General features: G+C 40.3%; 3 protein-coding genes across 3 annotated transcripts; 1 reads left to right on the top strand and 2 right to left on the bottom strand.

Moving 5' to 3' along the window:
* Positions 1-9: 9 nt before the first annotated feature.
* On the bottom strand, positions 10-5,235 carry pnrc1 (proline-rich nuclear receptor coactivator 1). The gene is made up of 2 exons (XM_053445480.1): positions 4,673-5,235; positions 10-2,761 (listed from the first exon to the last, which is right to left on the bottom strand). The coding sequence occupies exons 1-2, from the start codon at positions 4,979-4,981 to the stop codon at positions 2,285-2,287; spliced, it is 786 nt and encodes a 261-aa protein (XP_053301455.1). The 5' UTR covers positions 4,982-5,235; the 3' UTR covers positions 10-2,284.
* Positions 5,236-6,158: 923 nt separating this feature from the next.
* Positions 6,159-10,725, bottom strand: crip2l (cysteine-rich protein 2-like). Its single transcript, XM_053445483.1, has 8 exons — positions 10,632-10,725; positions 8,749-8,843; positions 8,162-8,219; positions 7,952-8,080; positions 7,483-7,551; positions 7,298-7,392; positions 7,149-7,206; positions 6,159-6,677 (listed from the first exon to the last, which is right to left on the bottom strand). The coding sequence occupies exons 1-8, from the start codon at positions 10,672-10,674 to the stop codon at positions 6,613-6,615; spliced, it is 612 nt and encodes a 203-aa protein (XP_053301458.1). The 5' UTR covers positions 10,675-10,725; the 3' UTR covers positions 6,159-6,612.
* A 3,790-nt stretch (positions 10,726-14,515) lies between these two features.
* On the top strand, positions 14,516-19,303 carry LOC128460309 (zinc finger protein 391). The gene is made up of 3 exons (XM_053445450.1): positions 14,516-14,822; positions 15,122-15,547; positions 17,290-19,303. The coding sequence occupies exons 1-3, from the start codon at positions 14,651-14,653 to the stop codon at positions 18,303-18,305; spliced, it is 1,614 nt and encodes a 537-aa protein (XP_053301425.1). The 5' UTR covers positions 14,516-14,650; the 3' UTR covers positions 18,306-19,303.
* Positions 19,304-20,427: the final 1,124 nt, after the last annotated feature.

The raw sequence follows: 20,427 nt of genomic DNA, 5'->3' as shown, positions 1-20,427 counted from the left end.
CAGACAGTGTTGTAGGGGTGTCCAATATTTTTAATATAATTTAGATATCATGTGAATGATAAAGTTTTTTCTTAATAGATATAAAAACTTTTTGTCCTAATATGGGAGATGGAGATGAGCCGTTGAACATTTTAGTTTTACAACTGGAATGAAACGTTAAAACACTGCAATAAAAATGGCTGTTTTCGCAACATTAATACAATTATTTCCATTTAAGTGACATCACAGAGGTCATGAAACAAAACCCAGCAGCTGCCTGAATCCACAGAAACACTTTCAGTTAGGAAAAGAAATACATGTGGTTCACCGTGGAGGATCGTGTGACAAATTAAACACACACCCTTCTCCTGGTAAACATGAGCATATCTCAAGAAAATGAAAATGAACGTGAGATGAAGTTTGTGCAAACAATTCCCTGTTAAAAAAATACATGTACAGACAAAGTAAGTACGTCCACACAAAGCCGTGTTATCATTGAAAAGGTTTGCATATAAAAATGCAGTTGTGTTCTCTTGTCATTTTCATAAAGTTCTCCATCCACAATTAACACCTGAGCACTAGTCTTTGTCTTTTGTGCGACAAAAGCTCTTTTCATAGTCGTGAGTTGACATCTACTCCTGTTCATGTTACTCACAGGTCGTTCCTCCTCATTCCCGAGGTTCGAAGCTGCTGGCTCATCAAATTGGAGTTTTATGATCATAACCGAGGCAATTTTTTTTCAATATTCTCATTATTGATCTCTCAAACTCTAAGATTTCAGTTTTGATTAAATGAAAGCAGTGAATCCTGGCTGGGACAATGACTCTGACAACAATGAAGCATCAAAGCAGACATTTGATTCTGTTGATCCTCTTGTACCGTTTAGGTTTTTCTGTGAATGTAAAAGTTCTGCAAAGATAAAAAAGCCCAAAGTCTGTGGTAAAAGGAAAATCCCAGAAAACCATCAACAGAACAGGCAAATACTTATATATATATATATCTTATATCATAATATATCTCCTTCAAAGTAGTTGCATATTATTATTTTTGTTAACGGACAAATTATTTCAGCTCCAATAAAGACGCCAATTAGTAAGTTATTTACCTCTGATATACTGCCACATGTTATATAGCCATTGTCAGCCGTTAATGATTCACCTACTAAAACATGTTTTGTAAGGTATAAAAACTCCGGATTAATGTGGACATGCAGAGAAGAAAATGTTTTAGATTTAGCCGGGTTAATGTGGACGTACTCTAGATCAGTGCAATAAAGGTAAAGAGAAGTCGTTCTGGTTGCTTGACCGGGGCTTTCTGCAGCGGGCGGGTGGGAGACTTCTCTCTTCAGTTCACTCAGGCGTTCCGCAGCCGTGTGAGATTCACATTCCCTGATTCGACGTAAGGCTTCTCCAGCGGCTGGACTCGTGTTTAGTTCAGAGAAGGAGGAAGAACTTCAGCAAACAGCCGGTCAAATTCAGACCGTGGCTTCTTTTTGATTGATCCACTATCCGTGCCATATTAAAAAAGAAAGCAACCAGAAGCTGGAAGTCCACTCCTTTGCTCCTCGCTGGCTGGTGAGTTCATCAAAGAGGCTGGTTGAGTCGTGGAACATCAGACTTGGGTTCCCACGGTCTTCCCCATTTTCTGTGTTTACAGTGCAAAGCAGTAAGAAAAGTCCTTCTTACGTCCACTGAGCCTCACGAGGACGGAGCCGTCACAAAGTGCCTCAGTTTGCAGGGAACGTTTCTGTTTTTGTTTGTTTGAAACCCCCCCCCCCCCTCAGTAACAAAACTAGAATCTCAATTAAAATAACAAGGAAAAATATACACATATATATTATGTACATTTACACAAGCGCTCTAAAACATCAATCAAGACAAGGCTGCCTCATCCAAAGTGTTCATAAACAAAGTGCCCTCATCATTTTGCATCACGCGCTGCTCGTGCTGCTGCTGGAGACGACCTCGAACTTCCTCTGCTTTTCAAGTCCGCTCCAAAAATCAACCTCGAAAACACACGTTACTTTCTCGTTCATCCGCAACAAAAAGGCAGAAAATTGGGAATAAACTCCCGGAATACACAGAACGTCAGATCCCCAGAAACAACACGTCTTCAAAATGTTCACTAATGCCTGCAGCGTGTGGGCAGATGGGAAATTGCATTAAAGTTGATAAAACTCCCTAAATTGTATTGCAGTGTGTTAACGGCCAAATTATATTTACTGGATTATATTTTTTCAATTGTTGGCGTTCCTTGTTAATCATGTTTCGGAAATGTTTGCTCCAATTTAAAAACCAGACCGTGGTCATGGTGAATCTTGAACCTTGAGCAGCGACTTTAATTGAACAGTCATCTGTTCTCGGCTTTGGTTGCTGTGCTGAGGCTCGTTTTCTCCGAACCAGTGACTGGGCGGTTTGGGTAAGACACTGGGCGAGGGCGGCTCGCTGAACTTCGCTCCAGCGTAGACTTTCTCGCCATCTTTGAGGTACTCGAGGGCAGGTTCAGCGGGCAGTGCGCTCCCCATCTTCACGTTGTTGGAGGAGTGGAGAGGTTTCTTCTGCTCTCCTGACGGAGGCGGGTGAAGAGAGGATGGCTTGTTGGGAGTGCTGTGATCTCTCTTCTTTGTGGCATGAGAAGCTCCGGGTGTTTGGTCCAGTTTGGGCTTCTGGCTCCGGGTGTTCACATTTTGGTCCACCTGATCGCGTCGGGGAAGGTTGCGGGCCGCTTGGCCCCCGGGCTGAACGGCCCCTCGCTCACATCGACCACCTTTGGGTTTCAGCAGCTGCAAAAAAAGGAAGCGAAAGGTGAATAATCAAACAATATGACTATTTAAATCACAATATTTAACTAAAATTGAATAGTTATGTTGAGTGTAAAAGTTCAAATTTTAGGTTGGAAACAAAACATGCCTCAAATCTACAACAGATTATTTGGCCACTTGGGAGCAGCAGAAATAAAAGAATATTGACAAATATGTTAGACCTTAAAATGAATACACATCCAGCTGCAACATAAGACATCATTCATTACCAAGCTTATGGCAGTGCGTGAAGTACAGAGCTAGAGTCAGGACATCGTTAACTTAGCGTCAGAGCTGAAACAATAAGTGGAGGATTAACCGGTTCAGACTTTTCTTTAAAAGCAAAGTGGAAAATATTTGTGCGATCAAGTTGCCGAAATGTGATGGGTTTGATTCTGTATATTCAATTCAACTGACTAAACATCATCTTGGTAAGTGGAAAAGTGAAGTCATAGATAAACAGGAGTGTAAAAGAGGACAATAATCAGCAATCCTAATATGTTGTCCAATCAAATGTAATTGAGGACTCATATTTTACAGTTTAACCGCAAACTTTATTATAAATACAACCCAATACTCAGAGCTGGAATTAAGAAATAACCCATTTATTCAAATTTAGAACCTAAATGCATATTTTTCTGCATCGTCTGTAAAAGTTTTCATATCGGAAAACACAGACATGTCAGCTCGTACCGGACGATTCTTATTGGCCAACAGGTGAATTGGTTCTGAGCCAAACCTTAAACACACGTCTGTCTTATTTTCACAAAGATCTTTTCTTCTTCACCTGACCCATTTCAACAAAGAGACACTTAATAGATATAATAGATAATACTCTATTAAAAGATATTTTCTACAAGTTCCACTTCAATTTGTTTAAAAAACCACTACAAATGTTTTTCAGGAAGCTTGTTGATGTGCAAACTTCAACAAATCCACAACCTGTCGCTGTGAGACAAGTTTCTCCCACTTCCTTCACCACAAAACAGTCCTGACACCTGTGACACATTTTGTTGTGAGTGTTGCACAACCTGCAGCTGCAGGAAGAGGAAGTTGAGCCTGCTCGTCAGATGACTACTTTCTTCAACACAAGAATTAGTAACTGCGTCACCACAAACTGCCTCAGGCGCAACACAAGATTTAATCAGGATTAAAAATCATTTTATGGTAGAACGCGTGGACATTTTATTAAGTTGACTGAGTTAAAAATCTTTGAATGAGACAAATGTACAAGCAAAACATTATTCCAACTTCTGACGTTTTTTAAGTCATTCTGTTTGTGTGTGTAAGGTAGTGAAAAAAGTTCACTGCAGTTTTATACAGGAAATACCTGTAAGCTACCAGGGCCTTACTTACTGTAATTCAAAGTCACTGTCATAAAGTACAAACAGAAACGTTTGAGTATTCACCACATGAAAAATTGATAGTTAAAATATTACTTATTAAGATTCACCCATAATCAAAGCTTTGTCGACGAGTAAGTCAAAGGGCTCTCAGGAGTCAGTCAAATGTGAAGTACCTATACTTTGAGTATTTGCGTTTTTTATAAAATGTGTTACTAAATTATTTTTTAAACTGCAGTTACTTTACAGATAAGGATATAGAGCTTATAAAGTAGAGTTCTTCACTGTGGAATTCAAAACTACGAGGAAAACTAAACTAAAAAAGCTTTTAGTTCAAATAAAAAACGCGTATGGAGTAAATCAGGATTATTGTACCATGTTTACTTTGTGTTTCAGAGCTTTTAAAAGGCAGAGAGTAGTTCTACGAGATGATAGTACACGAGTCTCGTTCGTGTTAGGTTTCATTTTGACTCTTTAACACAGTAACCATCTGGTAACAGCCTTAGCGCCAGACAGCGCTGGGTGAGGGGTTTCCCTCCCGGGGGCTCACCTCCGTCCGGGCTCCCGGTCGCAGCGGGTGCAGGCTCGGGGCCGGGGACTCGGGCTGCGCCGCGGCTCGGTTGGCGGAGGAAGCCGTCACGGTGTTGTTGTTGTTGCGGTCCGACAGGAGGATGATCGGGCTGTTCCTCGGCTGTTTCTGCGGGAGGTGCAGCTTCCTCCCTCCCTTCTTCAGCAACGCCTGCCTCGCTCGGTTCCCCGCGTTCCCCCCATCGCAGCCGGAGATCAACTTGCCCGGGTTGTTGTTCTCCACGTTCCCGATGTTTGCCTCATCGCCGAGAGCCGGAGATCCGTCCAACATGTCCGTGAAGCGGCGGCCACATAAAACAGGCGAAGGAACTCCTGCTCCGGCTAGCTGCGGCCCAAGCTAACGGCTAGCTGCGAGAACAAAACACGTTCCTATCCAAGCGGAAACGATTCTTTATCCGGTAGAAAGTTACGTTTAAATGTTTTCTGCTGTTTAAGATGATGACGCGCCCGCGGAACGAACCTCTGAGAGCAGCAGTAGCACAAAGCTAAATGATAGACAGGCTTCACTTCCGGTTATAACCGGAAGAGTCCACTTCCGGTTATGGTTTTCAAAATTGGACTGCTTATTGACACGAATAAAATGTGATTGATGATTGACTTGCCTTTTCACTGTTTCCTATGGTTTGCCTTAAACTTTGTTGAATAAATAGTAAAACGGTATTTAGTAAAGTACCTTGTAAATGTGTTTTGAGAGCTGCTGTATGAATATCAAAATCCGATGAAGAAAATAAATATGAACATTTACACTGGTACTGTAGTAATTTGGGCTAGTTCATAACATATACATTGTGGTGGATCTACAAAATAAAGTTATAATACTTGATTGTGTTCTTATTTATTCATATTATGTAAGATAAAATAAAAATGTATTGATCCACACACTGGGCATATTCAGTTGTTACAGCAGCAGGTCAGAATGAGGTAGACAAGGGAATAGAAAATATAAATGCATGTACATAATATACAGCTGCAATGTAATGTTAGTTTACTTATTTAGTTTATTTTTACTGTAGTGTGTTTGTCACTTTGTCACTTCCTACACCATTATTTTGTAAAAAAAAAAGACATCTGATTTGATTTTGTGTAGCTTGACAAGTCTCATTTAACTGTTTCGAGTAAAGAGGTGATGAGTAATAAGGTGTTTCCAACTCCGTCCAGTCAGTGACGTTTTCACCTTTTTCTTCGGCTGCACCTTTCGAAGGTGGAACAGGATCAACAGGAACAGACACGATAACACAGACATTCTGTAACAAGGCAGGAATGTTCAGGTGAGGACATTACCGGATGTCATTATTATGGGATCTGCTCATTTGACATTAATGTCTCATGACATTTAAGTCTTCAGTACTCATCTGTGAGACTGATTTTAAACTAGAATAAGGAAACACACCAAGGACCAACTAACAAACAAACAGACACATTTGGTAAGACAAAGTTTTACTGCAGAATTTTTTTTTTCACAAACTCACCTTCATAACATTCAGTAAAACTCACGTCTCTGTGTATCTTCACTACGTCTACACCTTCACTTTAGAGCCAGGATCAACACTGACAGCAAACTGTTTGGCTGGTACTTTTTTTTTAATAACTTCATGTTTCAAGTGCACAAAAGTCTGAAAAACTATTAATCATGAGTGAAATAAAAAACAATCCACTATACGTAACAGGCTTCTAAGTATTTGGCAAAGAGAACCAAGGAACTGAAAGGCAAATCTGAAACTCACACCAGGGAGGATATCGTAAAAGGTTTGTTTCAGTACAAAAGATTGATATATAAACAAGGTATAAATACAACATAAATGTCTAAATATCCACCCCTGTGAGTACAGTACATGTCATTTGTCACCATGACACTTGAAGGCAAATTTAAGAGACGTCCTGGAAGTGTTGCTGCGTCAGAGGTCAAGGCTGAGCTTCAGCTTCGGGCTCGTCATAGATGTAGCTGCCAACACCGCCAGTGTTTACACCTGAGAGAGAGAGAGGGAGGGAGAGAGAGGGAGAGAGAGGGAGACAGAGTGAGAAAACGATGAAGTAAACTGTGATGTCATCGTGTCACATGCACACTGATACACAGGAAGATGAGTTTTTGAAAATGGAAGACGTTTTGCAAAAATCTCCCTTTAAGTCAGTTTGAAAGGAAAGAAGCTCAAACGCAGAGACAAAGGTTCATCTGTTCAAAATGTCCACTTGAGTGTGAACAGACCGAGCGTCAGACGTGATAAACACGCCCGACCAATCGCAAGCCAGTCTTAGCAGAACAATGTACACGTGAACATACATTAGTGTGACATGAGGGAAATGGCTGCTTTCATTTCACGTAAACTTTACCACGTCCAATCTGCAAACATGGAGGGGGCAGGGTTTTTGACCAAAACTGAGGCAAGCCACCAGGGGGCGATCAAGATAATTTGACCAGCCCATAGTCTCTCACTTCTCACCTTTGGGTCCAAACAGCACAGCGTAGCACGGTTTGTGGCAGTAAGGCTGTCCATCGTGCTGTAACAGCAAGACAACCATTTCCATAGTTTTTATCGATTGAAAACAGCAAAATAAGATCGCACAATAAAAGACTTGTCCCGTGTCTCACCTCTGCGTGGCTGCCGGCAGACAGAGTCTTACTGCATCTCTCACAGCGCAGACAGGGCCGGTGCCAGTTCTTCCCGAGGGACGACACCTTCTCGGCTGCACACACACACACACCAGCATGAAGACAGTCACTGAGGCAACTCGTTGAATTAGATCCGTGCAAATGAAAAGATGCGATGTTCTCACCGAAATACACGGTCTTGTTACACCTGGGGCAGATGTTGGGTCCTCCGGAGAACGACGAGAAGCTTGCAGCTGGAAAAGTAACAGAATTTTAAGGACAGATTATTTGCTGCGGGAAGATTAGAGCTATTTATCTGATCTGCAGACAGTAAACTTGGGAGTGTCAGCTTGTGTGCAGGTTATTTGCACGTACAATCTTGTATCTTGTCCAAATTTATCTCCTCGGACACATACATGTTAAAATCATCACTCTTACAAATCGCCATCACCACCATGGCTCCAGTCTGAGAATTATCTTCCTCTCTGAGTTCATCCTCTGGATTTTCGTCCCTACAACTTACTTCCCAGTACGTCGCAGTAATAATTCATCAGCTCCAGGGACGCGATCTAAACCTCCAGAGATGATTCTACTCTAGAACGCTGAATTTATCTTCCTAACTGAAGATGGCTTTTCTATTTGTTTACTTCTCACCCTTCACTGGTCCCCGTGCGGGGGCTTTCTTCTCCTCCGGTTTAGCATCTGTTTCCATGGAAACAGCCACAGGGGCTTCGTTGACAGGAGCGTCGTACACGTAGGAACCAGCTCCCCCGATGTTCACGCCTGAGACACATGCAAATTATGCATTTATGACCCATTAATCAGAGCAGACCACGCTGACTTCTAGACAAGAAGAACTTGCACCTTTTGGCCCAAAGAGGGCAGCGTAGCAGGGCTTGTGGCAAAAAGGCTTCCCGTCGTGCTGTAAAGTAGAAGAGAGAGAGGAGAGTGAGCAGAGCAACCAACCAGCGTTGCACTATTCCAACACGAGACAAAATTCACAGACTTGTTCTCTGTTATTTTCTCTTTCACACCAATCTCAGCAGGAGGCATGAGGACAATGACGTGTAAATAATTCTGAGGAAATCAGGTTTTTTGTCGACAGTGCATTATCACCAAAAAGCTCTCAAATGTGGATATGAAGCTGTAAAGACACCTGGACACAAATAGTCCAAATATATTCGACGTGAACACATCTTCCAAAGAAGATAAAGAAATAACCTTTTTCGGTCTTGAATGCCAGAGTGTGACCTCAACATAGAACATGTGGTCTCTTTGAGACATGTGTAACACTGTGTATTTAAAACATCAAGTAGTTTTCATAGTTACAGGATTTCATCTATTTCATCACATTGATCCTTTCCCCTTCTGTAATGATCTATTTCATCAGTTGCTGCTGAAAGTCAAGGAAAGTTAAAATCTTTAGTTTTAATGAGGTCTGCTCCTTTCACCTCAGCGTGGCCTCCTGGATTCAGCGTCTTGCTGCAGCGTTCACATTTCAAGCAGAACTTGTGCCAGTCTTTCCCCAGAGACGACACTTTTTCCGCTGTGGAACAAAGAGACGAGACAGAACGTGTTCATCAAGCCACATCGAAATGTTGCCTCTGTAGACCAGAGCGACCGGGACATATTAACTGCCAGAAAAGTTGGACGACGAATATTTTCCAAACCCCTCCCACTTTTCTGACCCCAGAAATGTTTGTGCAGGAGCAGCCTTTGTAGAAAACTACTGGACTCGTCTACAGTGATTTATCTGTTTGTCCTCCTCCCAAAATATCCCTGCAGATATGACATGACACTGTTTAGCCTCACTGACTGGGCCGCCTGTCACAGTGATATCACCTCGGCGTCGTTGGAGGAGGACGTGTAAGAAGCACATACACACATATGATTGGTTATCTCTCCATAAGCTTTGGAATTGTAAGAATCTCCTGAACAAATCACTTTCAATTGCTGTCATTTTGGAAACAATGATATCTGACTGTGCAATTTGTTGATTGACATCTGCTCAAAGACAAAGTTTGAAATTCCAGAGTAGATAGAAGTTCTGAGCTTTAAAATCATTAGAAGCATTTCCACCACAACTCGAAGGACACAGCAGAGTTCATGAAATCCCATTTCAATTCACTTGAAACACATTTTTTATTTAATTGAGCAAACTCATGAGTATCAGTCACATAAACTTGTCAGATTTTTTTAAATCAAGATCCATGAATCATTCTGAGAAATCAACAAATAATGTTAAAAGCACAATGTGTTGGAGGTGAAAGAAAAAACTCATAATAATAACAATTAAATATGGGAATTGTCGTCATTGACCTTGATCTCCGACCTACGTCATTAATTGGTGTGATATACCTAAAATAACATAAATCCTCTTTGAGAAAAGACTAAATATTGAACCTATATTTTAACTTAATGTTACTTTACACTACTAACATGGAGGAGAAAGGGTTTATGACCTCTGCTGCAGCCAGCCACCAGGGGGCGATCAACATGATTTGGCTTCACGTTTCTGGATCTGTCGGGTCGTCCATTTTTAATAAACAGTCTATGAATCCAATCTATATTTAGACTCGACCCAGTGACGCCTGCTCAGCATCGATACACTCAGATTTGTTCCCCATTATTTTTAGAGAGAATAAAACAAACTTGTGTCCTGGAGGATATAAGGACGAAGGGCCGATACAGAACAGACTCAAGATAATAAAGAGGATATTAGATTTGGGTATGTCTGTATGAACATGACTGTGACATCCAGACTCCTGCTGTGTGTGGTATTCAGCACTGTTGTGTACAATAATAGCCCTGTTAACAGTGTAAGTCACTTATGTTTTATGGCTGCAACTATTTCATTATCATCAAATCTTCTAATTAGTCGTAATATGAATTGGTCTAAAAGACATTTGAAGGTTTCTCATAAGACTTCCACCAACAGTCCCTATTCAATATCTGTCCCTAATTAAGTCAGGTTTCTCCATCAGGGTCCTGAATGTTCAATCTAATAATTATGACTCACTATCTCACAGTCGACATTTTAATGTCAGAACATCCAACACAATACATGTACAAATCATTATATTCATCCAAGAGCCTCTGATCGGTGGCTTGTATGTAGATCATCTGTAACTGTGGTATAATAAATCTGATTTCTCACTGGACACACACTATATAAGTCTATCAGTCTTTTCATGAGAAATCCTGACAAACACACACACACACACACACACACACACACACACACACACAAACACACAGTCACACGCACACAAACACACACACATACATACAGATACACGCAGTCACACACAGTCACGATGTCTGCTTCACTCACCGAAATACACCGTCTTGTCGCATTTAGGACATTTTGACGCCATGTTCCGTGAACATTCACCGGATCCTCTGCAGGTGAAGGGTTCGATATCTAGTCTTCTAGTCTGCGGGATGTCTGTCTGTCTGTCTGCAGCCGAGCGGAGCAGACACGCCTCAGAAGAGGAGGATGATGGAGATGATGAAGATGAAGATGGGAGTGGCCGAAGCATACATCCTCCCTCCATAACCCCGCCCCCACAATGACATCATTCAATATGAGAAGAATTGGTCCACACACACACACACACACACACACACACACACACAAGGATGACATGATGGGGTAAATTCCTATATTGTTACACTGTAACAATATAGTTGTGAAGTTCTGACTTCACAATATGAGTCTAAACGTAGTGGAGTGAAGAGGAGTTCTTCATACACCTTACAATCATTTGTGATAGCAGGTGCCTTTATTTTGGAAATGTGATGAATCCTGAATCCTAGCAGTGTTGCCTATTCCCCCCCCCCCCCCCCCCCCCCCCCGCCCTGTCAGCTCTGTTTGTTTCCTCGGGTTGTTAGGTTACGCTGCAGACAGTGCAGCTCTTCACGGGGAATGTTAAGTGATGCTGAGCAGCTCTGTATATTCTTGGCACCGTGAAACCAGTAGAAAGCTGACCCTGATTGACCTTCACTGTTTGATCACTTTAATGAATTAAGATATATTGCAACTTGAACGTAGTTTATTTAAGGATTTCTTTTATAGGCCAAATTTACCAATTAACAATATTTCCCTATTCTGTCGTTTAATTATTTCAATTGATAAATTGAAACAAAACTGCAACAGACAGATTAATCACAAAAAACTGAAACAGGGGACTAATTTAAATACTGGTTCTCCCAGATCACAGCCACCAGAGGCCCTGCATGGGCCAAAAGGAGCTATAAGCCCCTATTCTTAGTTTCCCTCACATTATTGACCAAATAAAGAAATAACAAGAAATAATGTTTGACATTTCAGGAATTACCAGTTAATCCATTCACGGCGCCCGTGTAAAAATGTAATTTGTTCACTGATCTGAAATTATGTGAAATGCACTCATCGGCTGTTTCCCTCTTTTTCCAGTCTGCTTGTGGATCTGAGCTTCTAATTTCACCTGAAGAATTCATAAGGATTTACATATCATTGCCAATATTTTTGGCAAATTAACTAAAAAGCTTATTTGCTCATATATTTGCACATTAGCACATTTGCCCCCATGAAGTTAAGGTGGACCGGAAAATAATACTACTCCATAGTGGCAGACCCTTAAGATGAAGAAGCCACATCAAGCTGAATCGCTTTTGGCTGAAGGGACTTTCCTTTAAGTCTCCCCTGCCTGTTGTTGTTGTTGTTAAATAAAAGAACAAATCATGTTTCTCTTCCGGAAGTTGACAATGGAAATTGTCAATGGAGGAAATGTGCACCAGTCAGGAGGGAGAGCAGCTCGTACTGAAGCAGGAGACTGAAACCTGCATGTTGACTCCTCATTGTGAGGAAAGTGACCACAGAGAACCAGAGGGTGAGCACCAGCTCCTCTCTCACAACTCTCCTGTAGCTGAGAGCCGAGATCAGAGCAGAAGTAAACATATGGATTCAGAATCAACAGGAAATGAAGAGCCAAAGCCTCAGGATAGTGTCTATGAAAACTGAACAGTAACAATGTTTACACCTGTCCCATATCAGAGATTAACTCTAATACTCAAAAAAAGTCTTTCAAATGTGACACTTGTGGAAAAGCTTTTGTGTATGAGAGTCACTTAAAAATACATCTGAGATCCACACAGGTGAGAAGTCATTTTCATGTATAATATGTGGAAGAACTTTCACGAAAATCACTGCCCACAAACTACCATGTGTTCTGAACGTTGACACAGCTACATACAAACATGGCAACAATGAAGGAGGTATTTATAACTTTACAGCTTTAAAATCATTTTAATGAACACTGACTTGTAAAAAAGAGAATGGTGCCTTTTCCCGACTCCATGTCCTGACCACCTGATCTTTCATCGGCGACGATGAGAAGGCCTACAGAGAGGAGGTCAGAGCTCTGACATCTTAGTGCCAGGACAAAAACCTCCATCTCAAGGTCGGCCAAACAAAGGAGCTGATCGTGGACTACAGGAAGAGACAAGGAGTAGAACACGCCCCCCTCTCCATCAACAGGACTGCGTTGGCGCGAGTTAGCAACTTCAGGTTCCTCGGGGTCCACATCAGTGATGACCTCACCTGGACCCACCACACAGATTTCTTTCAGGAAGACGGCCAGACAGCGGCTCTTCTTCCTCCGCAGGCTACACATGGATTCCAGGATTCTCTGCAATTTATACAGGTGCACCATAGAGAGCATCCTGACTGGCTGCATCTACGCCTGGTATGGCAGCTGCACTGCACTGAACCGTAAGGCTTTACAGAGGGTGGTGAAGTCCGCCCAGCACATCACCAGGACGGCCCTACCATCCATGGAAGACCTCTACACCCGGCTGTGTAGGAAGAAGACCATCCAGATCATCAAAGACCCCTATCACCACAGCCATAAACTGTTCTGCCTGCTGCCGTCTGGCTGACGGTACCGCAGCATCCGGGCCGTCAGCACCAGGACCAGAGACAGTTTCATCCCCCATGAGACTTTTAAATTCCTCCAATCTGCAATAACTCAACTTAACCATCACCTCAGCATATTTGCACTATTGCACATAATTGCACTATTGCACTATTACATATTTTTCTTTCTTTCAGGTGTATTTAAATACATTTTTTTAATTTTCTATTTTTAAATTATTGATATTCTATTTTATATTATTTTATTCAATATTTGTTTTACTTGTAATATTCTGAGCATTGCTATAAGAGACCCTCTGACCCAAGCATTTCATTGCCAGCGACTGCTTAATGTAATTGTTGTGCATTTGACAATAAACTCTTTAAACTTGAGGATTATCAGTGGGTTAATTTTCAGGAATCGTGCTGTCGATTATTTCAAAGGACTGAAGTCATTAAAAAACAGCGGTCATCTCAGATATCTAGGGAGGAATATCAAGAAGAGGTTTGGTGAGTTTCTTACAGCAGCTTACAACGTACCTTTTCCCAAAGTGAGGAGCCATTGGAAAGTGTTGGGTCATTTTCAGGCTGTTACTGCTCATGAGACATTTTAATATTTTTGTCTGTGGTCTGGTTTCATTAAAACTATGATCATCAACGTATATTTTTCTGTCTTTTGTGACAAGTTTAACTCAACGTTGCATCGTTAATAAAGGAATGAACGATTTATCTTCTCTTTCTCACTGTTGAAAGGTTTATATTAATTTAAGGTCGTTCTCATCACACGGATGAATGTTAATTTTTTCATGAAGTTTTGTTTTTATCAGATATTTAATGACATAAAAGACATCACGTCATGATTGACAGCAGAGACTGACTGGTGATTGGTTGAGTTTATGATTTGGCAGCAGAGCTGATCAGCAGGATCTCAACACTGAGGCTCCACACCACGATCACTACTGCTCAGACTCTGACTCCAAATAACATAGAAAGACCAAAATGGCGTCAATTGTATCCAACATATTTGAACTCTCTTTGTGTAAAAGTGGAGAGAGTGGAGTTCTGTCATATATCTTTATTTACAGTGTGTGATACAGACATAAATAGACATGTACAGAATGATGACTGCTCTATGTCATGCTGAATACTGTCGCGATGATTTATCTCTGTATTACAACTAATATAAACTTATTGTAATCCAACATTGGTGTGAATGAACAGAGGCAGGTTCCCACATCTGTCGGAGGGGGCGCTATAACCATTTGAGCTATGAAGATATCAAGTTTACCCTGTCTCTCTCGCACCTTCACAGTGTGACACCCATAGATATATATAGTGACACCCACCGGAAGTAAACACACACTAGTTGCATTAGCTAGGTGCATGTTAGCAGTTAGCTGGAAGACGCTAGTGTGGTCGTTTCTCGGGTAAATATTCAAGTAGTGGACGGAGCAGTGATGTCTTCGGTTCAGTATTTGAGAGCGTTTATCAGCGAGCGACTAACAGCTGCTGCTGAGGAGATATTCACGGTCTTTGAAAAAACCATCGTCCAGTACGAAGAAGAGGTGGATCGTCAGCGCAGACTGCTGGAGACCGTTTTGAAACCTGAAATAAAGCTGCACAGGATCGGTCAGTACAACCAGAGTGTGGCTGACATTGGACTTGTTTCTCTGTGTTTGCTGTGTTTGTAGTCTGGATGGAGAAAACACTGCAAGCTACTTATTTTGTTGCTCTTATAAATAAAATGGTATTTATAAAATGAAAAGTTGATTTCAACAACATAAATAATTAAGTGACATATTAAATAAAGCTGGAGGAGGCGTTAGTGTTGTTCCTTATCTTTCACAGTAATTTCAAATCTGAAATAATTTGTCTTTATTTTAACATCACAGTTGTAACCTCTGTCTTGTGTCTCTTTGTTCCTCCAGAGCTCCCACAGCAGCATGTCTGTAAGGAGGAGGAGGTTCTCACTGACCAGCAGCTCTGTCCCCAGGAGAGGAACTCCAGTCTGGACCAAGAGGAACAAGAACCTCCACAGATTAAAGAGGAACAGGAGGAAGTCTTCACCGGTCAGGAGGGAGAGCAGCTCGTACTGAAGCAGGAGACTGAAACCTGCATGTTGACTCCTCATTGTGAGGAAAGTGACCATAGAGAACCAGAGGGTGATCACCAGCTCCTCTCTCACAACTCTCCTGTAGCTGAGAGCCAAGACCAGAACAGAAGAAAACATTTGGATTCAGAATCAACAGGAAATGAAGAATCAAACCCACAGAAGAGTTTTCATGAAAATAAAAATCACAGTAACGATGTGTACAACTCTCCCAAATCAGAGATTAACTCTAATACTCAAACAGGTAAAAAGTCTTTCGAATGTGACACTTGTGGACAAAATTTTGTTTATAAGGATAATTTGACGATTCATCTGAGAACACACACAGGGAAAAAAACATATTTATGCAAAATATGTAGGAAAGGTTTTGTAAGTAATAGTAATTTGAAAGTCCATGTGAGGTTTCACACTGGTGAGAAACCTTTTTTGTGCAATATATGTCAGAAAAGTTTTTATACAAGTGGTCACTTGAAGGTTCATATGATAATTCACACTGGTGAGAAGCCATATTCTTGCCAAACATGTGGGAAAAGGTTTCGACGTCGTGACGAATTTAGAATCCATATGCTAATTCACAAAGGTGAGAAGCCATATTTTTGTAAAATATGTCAGAAATGTTTTGTGAAAAGTGCTAATTTGAAAGTCCATATGAGAATTCACACTGGTGAGAAGCCATATTCTTGCCAAACATGTGGGAAAAGGTTTGGACGTAGTGATGAATTGAAATTCCACATTAGAACTCACAGTTGAGAAACCACATTCCTATGAAACATTTCTGTAATGTTTTGGAACTAGTTGAAATCTTATTGCACTATGGAGTAAAGATATTATTTGACATATTTGGAAATCATACAAGATGAATTTGTCTTTTAAATTTATGTTGGAGTAGTTTTCATTACATCCAAATTATCGACATATTTTGCCTTCAGATGTAGAACAAACTCATGTAGTAGATGTAACGGCTCTATGAATTGTGCCTCATAAAGAAACTTGTATTTTATTAACTATAATATTTCTTTCAATGCTGGTTCCTCAGACTGATGTTCCCGGTTTGATGTATAACAACTAATAAAATCTCATTGAAAATTCCAACATTGTTGTGAATCGACAGAGGCGGGTTCCCACATCTGTCAGAAAGGAGGCACTATAAACATTTGCGATGTGAAGTTAAAACTGACCCATCAAAGTTGACCATATTCTTGACTATGTGGAAGTTTAGTAAGTTGAAGTTATTTAAAACTCCATATGAGAACTCGCACTGGTGAGAAACTGTTCTCCTGCAACACCTCTGGGTACTGATACTTTTTTTTGACACATTTGGAAATCATATGAGCTGAACGTGTCCTTAAAATTTATATTATTGATCCCAAAAATATTTTATTGTTATTTTTTAAAGGAAAAAATAATGTTTCTTTTCTGGAAGTTTACAGACAGCGCGAGCACCGTTAGCTCAGTGCATGAAAGCAGTTAGCTGGCGACGGTAGTGTGGTCGTGTCTCGGGTAAATATTCAGGTAGTGGACGGAGCAGTGATGTCTTCGGTTCAGTATTTGAGAGAGTTTATCACCGAGCGACTAACAGCTGCTGCTGAGGAGATATTCACGGTCTAAGAAGAGGTGGATCGTCAGCGCAGACTGCTGGAGACCGTTTTAAAACCTGAAATAAAGCTGCACAGGATCGGTCAGTACAACCACAGTGTGGCTGACATTGGACTTGTTTCTCTGTGTTTGTAGTCTGGAGGAAGAAAACACTGTGTGTTACTTTATTTTGTTGCTCTCATAAATAAAATGGTATTTATAAAATTAAAAGTTGACTTCAACAACATAAATGATTAAGTGACACATTAAACCCTCACACAACAAAATGTGGGGATAAAACCGGAGGAGCCGTTAGTGTTGTTACTTATCTTTCACAGTAATTTTCAAATCTGAAACTCATTTGTCTTTATTTCCACATCACAGTTGTAACCTCTGTCTTTGTTCCTCCAGAGCCCCCACAGCAGCATGTCTGTAAGGAGGAGGAGGTTTTCACTGACCAGCAGCTCTGTCCCCAGGAGAGGAGCTCCAGTCTGGACCAAGAGGAACAAGAACCTCCACAGATTAAAGAGGAACAGAAGGAAATATGCACCAGTCAGGAGGGAGAGCAGCTTGTACTGAAGCAGGAGACTGAACCCTGCATGTTGACTCCTCATTGTGAGGAAAGTGACCATAGAGAACCAGAGGGTGAGCACCAGCTCCTGTCTCACAACTCTCCTGTAGCTGAGAGCCAAGATCAGAACAGAAGAAAACATGTGGATTCAGGATCAACAGGAAATGAAGAACCACACCCAAAGAAGAGTTTTCATGAAAACAAAAGTCACAGTAGCAATGTGGACAACTCCCCCAAATCAGAGATTAACTCTAATACTCAAACAGGTAAAAAGTCTTTCAAATGTGAAACTTGTGGAAAAACGTATATTTATAAGTATAATTTGAAGATTCATCTGAGAACACACACGGGTGAAAAACCTTATTTATGCAAAATATGCACGAAAGGATTTGGGCGTGGTGATGAACTGAGAGTCCACATGAGAATTCACACTGGTGAGAAGCCATATTCTTGCCAAACATGTGGAAAAAGTTTTAGACGTAGTGATGACTTAAAAATCCACCTGAGAAGCCACACTGGTGAGAAGCCATATTGTTGCCAAACATGTGGTAAATGTTTTGTAAGTAGTAGTAAATTGAGAGTCCACATGAGAGTTCACACTGGTGAGAGGCGTTTTTCGTGCAAAATATGTCAGAAAAGTTTTGTCAAAAGTTGTGGTTTGAAAGTTCATATGAGAATTCACACTGGTGAGAAGCCATATTCTTGTAAAATATGTCAGAAATGTTTTGTGAAAAGTTCTAATTTGAAAGTCCATATGAGAATTCACACTGGTGAGAAGCCATATTCTTGCCAAACATGTGGGGAAAGGTTTGGACGTAGCAATGAATTGAAATGCCACATTAGAACTCACAGTTGAGAAGCCACATTCTTGTGAAACAGTCATGAAATGTTTTGGAACTAGTTGAAATTCTATCGCACTATGGGGTACAGATATTACTTGACATATTTGGAAATCATACTAGATGAATTTTTATTTTAAATTTATGTTGGAGTAGTTTGGGTTATATCCAAATGATCAACATATTTTGCCTTCAAATGTGAAACAAACTGATGCAGTATAAGTATTGGCTCTATGAAATGTGCCAAATAGAGAAACTTGTATTTCATTCACTAGAATGTTTCTTTCAATGCTGGTTCCTCAGAATGATGTTCACAATTGGATGTATTATAACTTTTAAAATCTCATTGTAAATTCCAACATTGCTGTGAATCTACACAGGCAGGTGTCCATATATGTCAGAAAGGGGCACTATAAACATTTGAGATGTGAAGATAAAGCTGACCCATCAAAGTTGGCCATATTCTTGACAATGTGGTTTTTTTGGAAGGTAGTAAGTTAAAGTTATGTCAAACTCCACATGAGACCTCACACTGGTGAGAATCTGTTGTCCTACAATATCTGTGGGAGAAGATTCACACAGCAGAACACATGAGAGAGCTCTTAGTGATCTTCCTGGATGACTCCACCTCAGTCGGCCCTCACGTTCTCTACTCTTCTCATCTCATCTCATGTCATTATATACCAACCCACTTTCCATCCCTTTACTGGCTATACTAGCCCCATGCACAGACTTTACCACTTACATATTCTTATATACTCATATATATATATATTTATAAATTTTTTTTTTTTGTACTATCCACTCCAGCAGCACATGAACACTTTCCTACTGGACACTGACATAATAAATGCATTTTGTACCATAGGGTCAGACCCATTCCTGTATCCGTAATATGTTCTCCCAATGTGTATGTGATTCATGTATGTATGTCGGTGGGGTGTATAAGTGTATAAGCTACTGGATGATTTAAATTTCCCACGGGATTCAATAAAGTATCCATCTATCTATCTAACTAACGGTGCAGATGAGAAGAGTTCAGACTGGTGAGAAATCCTTTTACTGCAACACCTCTGGGTAAGATACTTTTCTTTAACACATTTGGAAATCATACAAGTTTAAGGTCTCCTTAAAATCTATATCAATGATAAAAAGAATATTTTAATATTATTATTGTTGTTGCTGTTATTCAATAAAAGAAACGTTTTGTGAAAAATGGTGATTTGAAAGGTCAGAAGAGAGTTCACACTGGTGAGAAGCCATATTTCTGCCAAACATGTGGTAAATGTTTTTTAGGTAGTGTCAGTTTGAAAGTCCACATGAGTAGTCACACTGATGAGAAGCAATTTTCTTGCCAAAGATGTGCATTGAATGTTCACATGAGAACTCGGACTGGGGAGGACCCTGCAACACGTGATAAAAGCTTCTCTTAGTTTACAGACATGAACATTCATTTAAACTTTTATACAGTTAAAAATGTGTGTTGACAAAACAACGATGTATATAGGTTTAGTGTTTTTGAAGATGATAAATGATCTGAGGCTGTCCAGCTAACCTGCAACTACGGTCTTTTCACAAACATATCCTTTAATTCACTGTATTTTTTTTCCGTTCTTACATCAAATTGATAACGTTTTTATTATTTCAGTCTGCAGAAAGTGAAACAACCTCATGCAGTAGATGTTCAATGCTTCTTTAAGAAATTTGCCATATAAATAAACTCATATTTTAATAACTAGAATATTTGTTTCAATGCTGGTTCGTCAGAATGATGTTCCCAATTTGATGGATTGAATAATCAGGGTTTATACCCCCATCTATTTTAAGCTGTGTATCCATCACTGCCCACAAACTACCATGTGTTCTGAACGTTGACACAGCTACATACAAACATGGAAGCAATGAAGGAGGTCTTTATAACTTTACAACTTAAAAATCATTTTAATGGACACTGACTTGTAAAAAAGACAATGGTGCCTTTTCCGTTCCCACTTCATGTCCTGACCACCTGTTCTTTCACTGTTTAACTTTTGTGAGAAGTTACGATCTCCAAAAGAAATACAGAACTCAAGGATTATCACTTTTCCATAAAGTTTTGTTTTAATTAGATATTAATGATATAAAAGACGTAGAAACGTC

This window comes from Pleuronectes platessa, chromosome 17 (genome assembly GCF_947347685.1).
Source record: "Pleuronectes platessa chromosome 17, fPlePla1.1, whole genome shotgun sequence".
Taxonomy (NCBI): domain Eukaryota; kingdom Metazoa; phylum Chordata; class Actinopteri; order Pleuronectiformes; family Pleuronectidae; genus Pleuronectes; species Pleuronectes platessa.
This window is presented reverse-complemented; position numbering and strand designations above follow the sequence as displayed.

What these genes read in the sequence shown, in the direction of transcription:
- pnrc1 (XM_053445480.1), bottom strand. Translation starts at nt 4,981, where the DNA reads ATGTTGGACGGATCTCCGGCTCTCGGCGATGAGGCAAACATCGGGAAC. An exon ending in GACCGGGAGCCCGGACGGAG is followed by an intron (nt 2,762 to 4,672) that starts GTGAGCCCCCGG and finishes CTTTTTTTGCAG; the next exon opens with CTGCTGAAACCCAAAGGTGG.
- crip2l (XM_053445483.1), bottom strand. Translation starts at nt 10,674, where the DNA reads ATGGCGTCAAAATGTCCTAAATGCGACAAGACGGTGTATTTCG. An exon ending in TAACAAGACCGTGTATTTCG is followed by an intron (nt 7,393 to 7,482) that starts GTGAGAACATCG and finishes GTGTGTGTGCAG; the next exon opens with CCGAGAAGGTGTCGTCCCTC. An exon ending in CTGCCGGCAGCCACGCAGAG is followed by an intron (nt 7,207 to 7,297) that starts GTGAGACACGGG and finishes TTGCTGTTACAG; the next exon opens with CACGATGGACAGCCTTACTG.
- LOC128460309 (XM_053445450.1), top strand. Translation starts at nt 14,651, where the DNA reads ATGTCTTCGGTTCAGTATTTGAGAGCGTTTATCAGCGAGCGACTAACA. An exon ending in AATAAAGCTGCACAGGATCG is followed by an intron (nt 14,823 to 15,121) that starts GTCAGTACAACC and finishes TTGTTCCTCCAG; the next exon opens with AGCTCCCACAGCAGCATGTC. An exon ending in TAACTCTAATACTCAAACAG is followed by an intron (nt 15,548 to 17,289) that starts GTAAAAAGTCTT and finishes TTGTTCCTCCAG; the next exon opens with AGCCCCCACAGCAGCATGTC.